At 40.4% G+C, this 12,366-nt stretch overlaps 1 protein-coding gene across 1 annotated transcript; it reads left to right on the forward strand.

The window, feature by feature from the left end:
* The first annotated feature begins 889 nt into the window (after positions 1-889).
* On the forward strand, positions 890-6,580 carry LOC109377985 (olfactory receptor 7A17-like). Its single transcript, XM_019634452.1, has 3 exons — positions 890-1,800; positions 5,204-5,225; positions 6,557-6,580. Exons 1-3 carry the CDS (start codon positions 890-892, stop codon positions 6,578-6,580), a joined length of 957 nt encoding a protein of 318 aa, XP_019489997.1.
* Positions 6,581-12,366: the final 5,786 nt, after the last annotated feature.

Raw genomic sequence — 12,366 nt, forward strand, 5'->3', positions numbered from 1 at the left:
TCTGGTAGGATCCTTGTTGATTCATAAGCACACTCATGTTGAAGGGCTGGTGTTGACTAGGTTTGCTCACCTTCTCACTGTTGACCTTGGGAGCTGAATAATAATTGGTTGGGGTGCTGTCCCGTGAATTGTGGGTGTTTAGCAGTATTCATTTAGGCAATGCCAGATGCCCCAGGCACAAAAGCATTTCTGGGTGAGAAACTCTGCTGAGAGCAACGAGAAAAAACATTGTAATAAAGGCCCATCAGATACTCTGATATTCACTTGGGACAAATTAAAAAACCACTCCTGCTTCACCCGAGGGCCTTTGCACTGGCCATTCCTTCTTCCAGGTACATACTTGCCAACATTATCTTGCCTGTCCCTCCTTTTCTTCACTGAGGTCTCTATTCAAATGTTAACTTGTTTGTAGATTTTGACTAAATGTCCTTTTAAAAAGAAACACACTAGTCACTAAGTTTTTTAAACTTGCTTTCCTTTTCTTCATATGCTCTGTCACCATCTGAAATGTAATATATTTTTATTATTAGGTTGCATATTTTTTTCTCCATCATTGACTTGTATGAACTTCTGTTTTTCAGTACTCGAATACTCACACATTAGACAGTACCTAAAACATGCTAAGCAGTCGCTTCATATTCCTGAAATACACGAAGAGTTTCTCAAGAAAACTGTAGAATACATGACACCTTTGGAAAGAAGCAATTGGGATCAAAATTCCTAATGTGAAATGACACAGAAACCCGTAGAAGAATCAGATCCATACTAAAATATTGAAATTAATCATTTGGCTGCAAAATATAGATGTAGCACTAGAGCTATCTGAGTAATGTCACTTGTATGAAAATTACTCATGTTATTTTTCTGTCTTGGAAGTCACCTCTTCTTCATGGAACCAGGGAATATTACAAGAGTTTCAGAATTTCTTCTGCTGGGACTTGCAGAGGAGCCAGAACTGCAGCCCCTCATCTTTGGGCTATTCCTCTCCATGTACCTGATCACTGTGTTTGGAAACCTGCTCATCGTCCTGGCCGTCAGCTCAGACCCCCACCTCCACACGCCCATGTACTACTTCTTCTCCAACCTGTCCTTTGTGGACATCTGTTTCACCTCCAACACCATCCCCAAGATGCTGGTGAACATCCAGACACAGAGCAAAGCTATCACCTATGAAGGCTGCATCACACAGATGTATTTTTTCACACTCTTTGCAGAATTGGACGTCTGTCTCCTGACCGTGATGGCCTATGACCGCTTTGTGGCCATCTGTCACCCCCTGCACTACATGGTCATCATGCACCCCCGACTCTGTGGACTGCTGGTTCTGGTGTCCTGGATCATGTGTGTCCTGATTTCCTTGTTACATAGCTTAATGGTGCTTAGGCTGTCCTTCTGTACAGACTTGGAAATCCCCCACTTTTTCTGTGAACTCAATCAGATGATCCAACTTGCCTGTTCTGACACCTTTCTTAGTAACGTGGTGATGTATTTTGCAGCTGTGCTGAATGCTGGTGGATCCCTGGTTGGTATATTTTACTCTTATTTCAAGATATTGTCCTCCATATGTGCAATGTCATCATCTCAGGGGAAGTATAAAGCATTTTCTACCTGTGCGTCCCACCTCTTGGTTGTCTCCTTATTTTATTTGACAAGCCTAGGAGTGTACCTCAGCTCTGCTGTGACCCACAGCTCACAGTCAAGTGCAGAAGCCTCGGTGATGTACACTGTGGTCACACCCATGCTCAACCCCTTCATCTACAGTCTCAGGAACAAAGATATAAAGGGGGCTCTGAAAAGATTCTTTGGGATGACAGATATTAAAAGGAGAATCATGCTGAGGCTGAAAAAGTGCCCTTGATTTCTTGGCTCGAAATCCAAATTCAGACATTGTGATTCTTTAAACAGATTGTGTTTGTGGAATTTGCTTCTTTTATTTATATTTTGGAATTTCCATTTGTTTGAGTTCAACTTCCATATAGAATTTACAAAAATTATTTATTTTTTTCAGTTACAGTTGACATTCAATATTATCTTATATTAGTTTCAGGTGTTCACTATAATGGTCAGACATTTATATAAATTATGTAATGATCCCTTTTTAGTCTAGTACCCTCCTGGCACTCTACATATTTGTTGCATGCTATATTTCTTAATCCTTTCATCATTTTCATCCAGCCTCCCAGTCCTCAGGCAAACATCAGTTTGTTCTCTGTATCTATGAGTCTGTCTCTTTAGTTTGTTCATTTATTTTGTTCTTTAGATTCCACATATAAGTGAGACCATATGGTATTTGTCTTTCTCTGTCTGACTGATTTCAGTTAGCATAATACCCTCCAGGTCCACTCATGTTGTCATAAATGGTAAGATTTCATTCAATTTTATAGCTGAGCAATAATCTATTGCATATTCTTGTGTGTACCACATCTTCTTTATCCAGTCATCAATTGAATGGCACTTAGGTTTCTTCCATATCTTGGCTAATGTAAATAATGCTGCATTGACAATAGGGGTGCATATATCTTTCCAAACAGTGTTTTGGATTTTGTTGGATATATACTCAGAAGTAGAATTATTGGTCATAAGGTAGTACTCTTTTTAATTTTTAGAAAACTCTATACTGCGATCCATGTTGGCTGCACCAATTTGCATTCTCACCAACAGTGCATGAGGGTTTTTTTCTCTACATCCTCACCAACACTTGTTTTTTCTTGATTTTTCGTGATGGCCAATCTGACAGGTGTGAGGACATATCTTATTGTGGTTTTAATGCATTTCTCTGATAGTAGTGACGTAGACCATTTTTTCATACATCTACTCGGTATCGTATGTTGTCTTTGGAGAAAATCTATTCAGGTCCTCTGCCCATTGTTTAATGAGTATTTTTGTTTTTTTTTCAGGTTGAGTTGTATGAGTTCTTTATACATTTGGGATATTAACCTTTTATCAGATATATTATTGGCAAATGTTTTCTCTCAGTCAGTAAGTTGTCTTCTTGTCTTGTTGATTGTTTTCTTTGCTGTGCAAAAACTTTAGTTGGGTAGAGTTCCAAGTGTTTATTAATTTTTTGTTTTCATTGCCCCCCAAACTATATCAGAAAACAAATGTTACTAAGAGCAATGTGTACTGCCTATGTTATCTCTAGGAATTTTATGGTTTCGAGTCTTACATTTAAGTCTTTAATATATGTTGAGTTTATTCTTGTATATGGTATAAGAAATGGTCTAGTTTCGTTTTTTTCATGTGTATGTCCAGTTTTCAGAACATCATTTATTCAATTGATGTCTTTATCTTACTGTGTATTCTTGCCTCATTTGTCATAGATTAAATGATCATGTAAGTATCGTTTTTTTTTCTGGCCTCTGTATTCTATTCCATTGAATTATGTGTCTGTTTTTATGTCAGTACCATGGTGTTTTGATTACTATAGCCTTGTAGTATAGTTTTATATCAGGTAGCATGATATCTCCAACTTTGTTTTTTCGCAAGAGTGTTGTGATTATTCGAGGTAATTTGCGGTTCCATATAGATTTTAAGATTATTTGTTCTAGTCTATGAAAAATGCTGTATTACTATTTAGATATCAGCTCAATTTTTATACACCAATAATGAACTGTAAGAAAGAGAATGCAAAACAGGATCCCATTTATAACTGCAACAAATAAAATACGTAGTGGGCGGCCTGTTGGCTCAGGTGGTTAGAGCGCAGATAGATAATACCAAGATTGCTGGTTTGATCCACACATGGAACAGTGAGCTTAGCCCTCTACAACTAGATTGCAAACAATGACTTGACTTGGAGTTGCCACGTGCTGGAAAAAACACACTATTCCCAATAAAGTTTTTTAAAAATGTGTAGGAATAAATTTGACTTAAGAGGGAAAAGACTTCTACTCAGAAAAGTATATGACAGGAAGAAATTGAAGAAGATACAAATAAATGGAAGCATATATGGTGCTATTGCACAAGAAGAATTAACATCATTAAAACGTCCATTCTACCCAAAGCAATCTGTACACTCAATGCAATCCCTATTTAAATTCCAATGGCGTTTTTCTCTATACAATTTTAGTAATTATTTGATTCAGCTTTCTGCTTTGTCTGTCTTACAGACAGTTTTTCCCTGTCCTTTTACTACCTTCACAATGATTTTTCCAATCTTGATCAGAAATATTTAGAAATTTCTGTTTACTTCATGGGCAACATGGATTTTTTAAGAATAATTTCTTTTCAGAAAACATACATTATTGTGAGTAATCTGTTCTTGTTTGACAGAATAGTCATAAGTTGCAGTACTTGAATGGAAAAAATTTCACTTGGCTACTAAGCCAACTGATACAATTTTATTTCATAGGAATATTTGAAACCACAGTTTTCACTTTTGTGTCTCTCTTTCTTTCTGCATCTGTAGCTTAATTGCTCTTCCTGATAATGTGGACTTCATCATTGTTTACTTTAAGACTCAGCCTGTTGATAGTGTTGCTATAGGCTGGGAAGGCCTGGGGCACTGGTCTGGGCCCCCACTACTTCTGATTCAGACCTGAGCCAACTTGTCGCTGGACCAACCCTTGTGGCCTTTATAATAATTGCAACAACCATCAGGGAAGTATGAAAACACAAGGTTTAATCTCACAGGTCCAGCATGTCTGAGGAACACACAGGAGAGTCTGGGGGTGAGGGAGAGATAGAGACAAAGAGAATGGACTGAATGTGTGGGTGTGGAAACTTGCATGCTTTTCTAGTAGCCATGTCATACACCTAACAATATGATTTTTTGAGATAGATGTCTTTGAAATGGAACTCTCATAAATCAAAAGTTTAATGTCAGGCATCACATGAGTAACATGCTACTGTATTTTATACCTGGTCTCCTGTTGTTTTTGTTTTTTTGTCTAATTGACTTTGGTGTCCAGAATAGCTACGATAGTCACTGGTAAAACTGATTATCAAGTATATAGCTCCCAGTGGGGTGTATATGGAAACATACATGAGATGTGTGGAGACAAATGGAAAATGAGGTATATATGAGATTCTGAGCTAAGATTGAGGTAAGGCACCTGGGGCTTCAGAGGAGAGGAACGACAATAGGAGGACAATAAAAAGAGCAGAAATTCAGTACAGTAAGTCCCCGACTTACAAACATTCGAGTTGCGAATGCTCACAGATATGAACAGACATGGTATTATGAACATTCGTAGGTATGAACAGTTCGAAGAAGTAGCTTATGTGTGTGCCAGACGTTGTCACAGTTGTGCTGCTGTGTGCTTACTGTACAGTGCAATAGTGTATAGTAGTAGATCAGGGCCCAGGATGTCTGGAAGCAAGAGAAAAAGCAGTCGTGAGGTGGAGGGGACTGCTAGGAAGCATCTAAGGTGTATAAGACTCACTTTGTCAGACTTACTAATGAATCTGACTTAGAAACGTTCTCCCGGAATGAAACTTGTTTGTAAGTCGGAAACTTACTATAGTTAGAAGTTTGACCTATTCTATACATAGGTCATAAAATGGTATCTCTGATGATAACTCTTATTATGGGCAAGGCCCCAAATTAACATTCTTTAAGGAAAAGGGAAATGTTTCTCTTGGGCCTGCAGGGTCTCAAAAAGAATCCACATACGTATCTTGAGGTGACCTGTTCTGAACGTCTACCATAGTGACCCAGTTTCATTCTTTTGCATGTATCTGTCCCGTGTTCCCATCACCATTTATTAGAGAGACTCTCCTTTCCTCATTGTATGTTTTTAGCTCCTTTCTCATAAATTTATGACCATATATGTGTGGGTTTATTTATTTCTGGGCTCTATTCCATTCCGTTGATCTATGTGTCCATTGTTATGTCAGTACCATTGTTGATGAAAGAATGTCTAGCCTACAAAAAGTCTTCTAAGTGTTTATTTAAGCCTAAATGACAACAGTTGCTGGAAGCTACATCTCAACAGATTGAGAAAATGCTTGTGAGAACGGCAGTTCTGCAGGTCATTGTTTACATTAGACTAGAAGGAGACATAAGGAGGGTTACATGACATTCATTGGTGGAAGATTTGGAAGGTGGCAGAAAGCAGAGGGGGGAGATCTCTGGGACTGGATGAAAACTAAAACAGAGAGACACATATTTATCACATTGGTGGGTATAGAGTGTTAACATTTAAGTACGTAGAGATGATATGTGGGCAACAGGATAACAATGTGGTCTCACTCTGGTGTTGAGAGTAGTGCCTCCAAGGGGTCTGGAAAAGAGCACTCTGACATCTCAAAGGTATGTTATCTTAGATGCAGAGAGACAATAGACAATTTCAAAGTGAAAGATTGACCTTTGTCAAGGAAGCTATAGGCCTAGGATGTGTTACCCACTATGACTCGCTTTTAGTTAGCAATTTTTATGTTTTAGTCACCCTGTGTGGTTAGTTTGGTGTCTGGGTTTGTAATGCTTATGAAGCTTGTCTGGTTGAGTATGTGGCCCCTTTTTCATCCACACCATACTGTTCTGATTCCTATACCTTTGTAATGTAGTTCAAAATCCAAGAGTGTGATACCTGCAGCTTTGTTCTGCTTTCTTAAGATTGGTTTGGAGGACTTCCAGTAAGATGGCGGAATAGACTGGCACTGTGCCAACTGCCTTTCAGGATCACAGGAAAATTACAAACAGTTTATACAGCATTCAAGCTCGGAAGTCCCCTGAACACTAGATTAACAGAACCTCTAAATGAAGGATTTAAAGAAGTGGTCATGTGGAGAATGGTAGGAGGGGCGCAGAAGTGAGGCAGTCTGACTCCAGGCCGACGGAGAGAGGACGAACCTCGCGAGTGACACCTCAGTGGCAGAGAGGCTTCTCTTGTTGGGGAAAAGACCCTCTGGCCCCACACCGCTCCACCCAGACCAGAGTTACTTTGCCTGGAAGAGGAATTCCATGATAGCTGTCAGTAGAAACTAGTGAGGACTCTCTTTGCTTAACTCGGTGAGGTAGAGTGCAGCTAGAGGACCAGTCACCCTCCTATGGAGCTGGCACACAGACGCGCTCACTGGTGAGCACGCACCTGGTCCCTGGCAGAGGGAGTGGCTGCGTGAGCGCAGGCCCAGGAGCCTGTGGGGAAGGACTGAACTGAGAGCCTTAGTGCTGGAGCTGGAGGTTTGGGGACCATTGTTGCCCTTGTGTGGAGCTGGCACACAAGTAGTGTACAGGAGGGCACTGTTTTTTCAGGGTTGGGTTCTCCCACAGAGGCTCAGGTCTGGTACCGCATTGGTCTGGTGGAATTGGAACATGCTGCCTTGGGTTCCCCTTCTCCACGCTGCGTGTGCAGAGTTGCCAGGATGGCATCTGGCTGTCTGGATGCTCTGCCTGTTATGTGGGCTGCTGATTGGGACAGGCGGACACTGGGAGTTTTCCTGCGAGTGCTGGGATAGGAGCTGTGTGCCTGCGTGATCTGGCCTAGGCATTCATGGTGCTTTTGTGCAGGCTGGTTGGCGGTACAGGAGTGCCCGCTGCTCTAAATTGGTGTGGGCCACTGACCACACCCCATGGTTCCTTGGGGGCATGCCAAGGCCCACCTAGAGCTGCATTGCTGGGCACACCCTGAGCCCCTGGTGCCTGGCCCCCACCACCACGGGGCATAGACGGTTTTGCAACACCGAGCAGCCCTCAGCAAACTGTGAGGATTTTTGGTGGTGAGCACAGCTCCAGAGCACATGGCAGCTAATTGTGGGAAGCTCACTTCAAGCCTGAGAGAGAGGCTGGAGCTTGATGCTTGGGCTCTTCCCCCAACACAGCTGGTGCTCAGTCACCAAGCACTCTCTATTGTTGAGCAAGTGGTTTGCATATTAAAGCAGGTGAAGAGCTTTTTTGTTCTCTCTTTTTTCTCCTTCCTTTTGCCCCTTTTCCCCCTTTTTTATTATTCTGTTTTCTTTCTCTTTCATGTTTGTGTTCCTTTTTTTTCTTTTCTTTCATCTGTTTTCTTTTTGTTGCTGTTTCTCAGGCTTGTTTATCTGGCTATTGCTTTGGTTAATGTTTTTCTGTCTTGTTCTTCTGATTTTGTATTTGTATTTTTGTCTCTTTCATATTTTTTTGTCTTTTTTTCTCTGATCATTGTTTATCATGTTTTTGTGGGGGTGTATTTGTTTTTGGGTGTTGTTGGGTTGCCTTGCTTTGTTTTTGTTTTATGAAGTGGACATGGTTCACTAGTGCAGGAGCTCAGACTATACTGAATTTGTAGAAACCTCTGACCACAGCCTTTACACACCTGTAACACCACCTCGCCTACCTACAGCAGCATTGCCAGGGGCAATCGGGGTGCTGGGGTGACTGGCCCCACCCCAACAAACTCTGGAATATGTTTTTTACAACAGAAGGTGGTCCTCAGAGGCCTGGGTTTATCTTGGTGGTGATGAGTGACCACAAACCTGCACACAGCCACTCGGGAGCAGGTTTCGTGAATTTGTGAGCATGAGGTGGAGGCGGGCTATAGTGTTCTTGGGACACTATACAAGGGTGTTAGAGGCCAGATATTAGCATATGGCCTGAATCTGCATTAACGTCTTAAAAACCACCAATCACGTCTCGTAACTCACTTGAACTCCATCCCATCCAGGTAGTGCCACATTGGCAAGGGCACCCTCAAAAGTGGGTCAAATAGCCGGACACATGCTCCTAAAGAGCCTCTTTCAATAGTAGATCCTTACCGGCATCTAACAGGTAGCAACAGCCTTAGGCTGCCCTGGGCCTTTTGCTAAACTGCCTCAGAATCAATGTTGGTGGCAGGCAGCCTCAGGTCACACAGAGACCATCCCCACATGACCCCAGGTCGAGCACAGGAAGCAGCCAACCACATACAGCCTTGAGGCATCTACCACATCACTACAAACCGGTAACAGACAGGGCTGTAACACCTCAGAGTGGGAGCCCTAACCAAGAGACACCAGAACCAATACACCCAGAGGCCAGTGTTAGACAAAACCAGAGTACTACCTGGTTGAACCTACAAGTGGCACTTTCAAAGGAAATTTTCCACAGGCACAAGAGTCCACAATGGCCAAGACTCCTCTGAGGGGGTCAACCTCCACAATGCATCTCAAACCCTGAAAACAAAGCTATGTCTCCCAGCTAATCAGCCCGAGGGGCAATCCCACCCTCTGACAAGCCAAAAACAATTAAAGATCAACTTCAACAGTAACACCTCTGGAACATATGGAAAGAAGAGTAGGGAGACTATGGAACCCGAATATAAAGGACACATACTACATAAAAGCACCCAGCAATGACTAAGGGACATAGCTGGTCTACCTAATATATCAAAGCAATCACAGAACAGCAGGCAGAATGAAGAAATGAAGAAACATGTCCAAATTAAAGATCAGAAATAACCTCCAGAAATGGAACTAGAAGAAACAGAGTATCTAACCTTTCAAAGACAGAGTTTAAAACTAATGATAAGAATGTTTCAGGAACTTACTGAGGACATTAGAAGGATTAAGAAATCGTAAAAAACCACCCAGTTGGAACTAAAGAATACAATAACTTAAATGAAAAACACACTCGAAGGAATCACCAGTAGATTAGATGAAGCAGAGGATCGGATCAGCAATTTGGAAGACAAAAATAGCAGAAATCACCCAGTGAAAACAAAAAAAAAGAAAAACAGAATAAAAACAATGCAAATAGTTTAAGAGACCTCTGAGACAACATCAAGTGCAACAACATTATCCTCATAGGAATACCAGAAGGAGAAGAGAAAGAGCAAGGGATCGAGAACATATTTGAAGAAATAATGACTGAAAACTTCCCTACCCTGGTAAGTGAAATAGACATACAAGCCCAGTAAGTGCAGAGAGTTCCAAACAAGCTGAATGCAAACAGGCCCACACCAAGACATAGTAATTAAAATGGCAAAGGTTAAAGACAAAGACAGGATCCTGAAAGCAGCAAGAGAAAGACAGCAGGTTACATACAAAGGAACTCCTAAAGGACCAATAGCTGACTTTTCTACAGAAACTCTGCAAGCCAGAAGGGAGTTGCAGGAAATATTCAAAGTGATGCAAAATAAAGGCCTACAACCAAGATTGCTCTACCCAGCACCGCTATCACTTAAAATTGAAGGAGAGATAAACAGCTTCTCAGAAAATAATATTAAAGGAATTTATTACCACAAAACAGGCATTGCAGGAAATGCTAAAAGGGCTTTTTTAAACAGAAGAAAGGGGATAACATGCTAACCAAGGAAGAGCAGAAATAAGAATAACAAAATGGCCATAAATATGTACCTATCAATACTCACTTTAAATGTGAATGGACTCAATGCTCGAATCAAAAGACATAGAGTGGTTGAGTGGATAAGAAAACAGGACCCATGCATATACTGTTTACAGAAGACTCATCTCAGATCAAAAGCCACACACAGACTGAAAGTAAAGGGATGGAATAAGATATTTCACGTAAGTGAAAATAAAAAATCTGGAGTAGCAATACTTATTTTGGACAAAATAGACTTTAAAATGAAGGCTACAATAAAAGACTAAGAAGGGCACGATATGATAATAAAGGGATCGATCCAACAAGAGGACATAACCCTCGTAAACATCTAGGCACCTGACATAGGAGCTCCTTAATGTATAAAACAGTTTATGACTGACATAAAGTCAGAGATCCACAGTAGCATTATCTTAGTAGGGGACTTCAACACCCCATTGTCACCAATGGACAGATCCTCTAGACAGAAAATCAACACAGAAACAGGGCCTTAAATGACATTTTAGACCATTTGGTTTTAATTGTTATTTTTAGAGCATTTCACTCCAAAGCAACAGGATATACATTCTTCTCAAGTGCACATGGAACATTTTCAAGATACACCAAGTGTTAGGCCACAAAACAAGTCTCAATAAATTTAAGAAGGTTGAAATCATACCAAGCATCTTCTCCGACCAGAATGCTATGAAACTAGAAATCAATTATAAAAAGAAATCCGGATAGCACACGAATACATGAAGGCTGAATAACATGTTACTAAATAACGAGTGGGTCAAAAATGAGATCAAGGAAGAAATCAAAAGCTATCTCGAGGCAAACGAAAATGAAAACACAACAACCCAAAATCTATGGGATGCAGCGACAGCAGTCCTAAGAGGGAAATTTATAGCAATGAAGGCCTATCTCAAGAAACAAGAAAAATCTTAAATCAACAAGGTATGTTTACACCTAAGTGAACTGGAAAAAGAACAGCAAAACAAGTCTGAAGGGAGTATAAGGAAGGAAATAAGCAATATCAGCACAGAAAGAAATGAAACAGAGACACAAAAAACAATAGCAAAAAGCAATGAAACCCAGAGCTGGGTTTTTAAAGAGATAAACAAATAGACAAACCCTTAGCGAGACTCACCAACAAAAACAAAACAAAAACAAACAAAAAAAATAGAGAGGACCCAAATTAATAAAATCAGACATCAAAGAGGAGAAGTGACAATAGACACCACAGAAATACAGAAAATTTTAAGAAAATACTATGAGTAACTATATGCCAACAAAACAGACAACCTGGAAGAAATGGATAGATTTCTAGAAGTGTACAATCTCTCAGAACAGACTACCAAAGAAGGTGAATCAGTAATCAACAACCTTCCAACAAACAAAAGTCCTAGACCAGATGACTTCACAAGTAATTTTGGCAAATATTCAAAAAAGAATTATCACTTCTACTGAAAGTATTCCAAGAAATACAGAAGAAGGGAAGGCTCCCAAGCACACTTTATGAGGTCACTTTAACTCTGATCCCTAAATCAGACAAAAACATTAGAAAAAAAGAAAACTACAGGTTGATATCCCTATGAACATAGACACGAAAATCCTCAACAAAATACTAGCAGACCGGATTCAGCAACATATTAAAAAGATCATACACCATGATCAAGTAGGATTCATTCCTAATATGCAAGGTTGGTTCAATATCCACAAATCAATTAACATAATATATCACATTAACAAAATGAAAAATAAAAATCATATGATCATATCAATAGGTGCAGAAAGAACATTTGGGAAAATCCAACAGCCATTTATGATAAAAACTCTTAGCAAAGTGAGAATAGAAGGATCATATCTCAACATAATAAAGGCCATATATGATAAACCCACAGCAAACATCGTACTCAATGGAAAAAGGCTAAACCATTCCCCTTAAGATCAGAAAGAAGACAGGGCTGACCACTTTAACCACTTTTATTCAACATAGTTCTGGAAGTTCTAGCCACAGCAATCAGACAAGAAAATGAAATAAAAAATTGGAAAGGAGGGCTGGCCGAGTGGCGCGATGGTTAAGAACTGGCTTGGGCTGCCAGAGGGCCCCGGTTCGGATCCCACATATGAGGGCCAGTGACACTGCCCTC

The sequence above is a fragment of the Hipposideros armiger genome, unplaced genomic scaffold, assembly GCF_001890085.2.
Source record: "Hipposideros armiger isolate ML-2016 unplaced genomic scaffold, ASM189008v1 scaffold_1679, whole genome shotgun sequence".
Taxonomy (NCBI): Eukaryota; Metazoa; Chordata; class Mammalia; order Chiroptera; family Hipposideridae; genus Hipposideros; species Hipposideros armiger.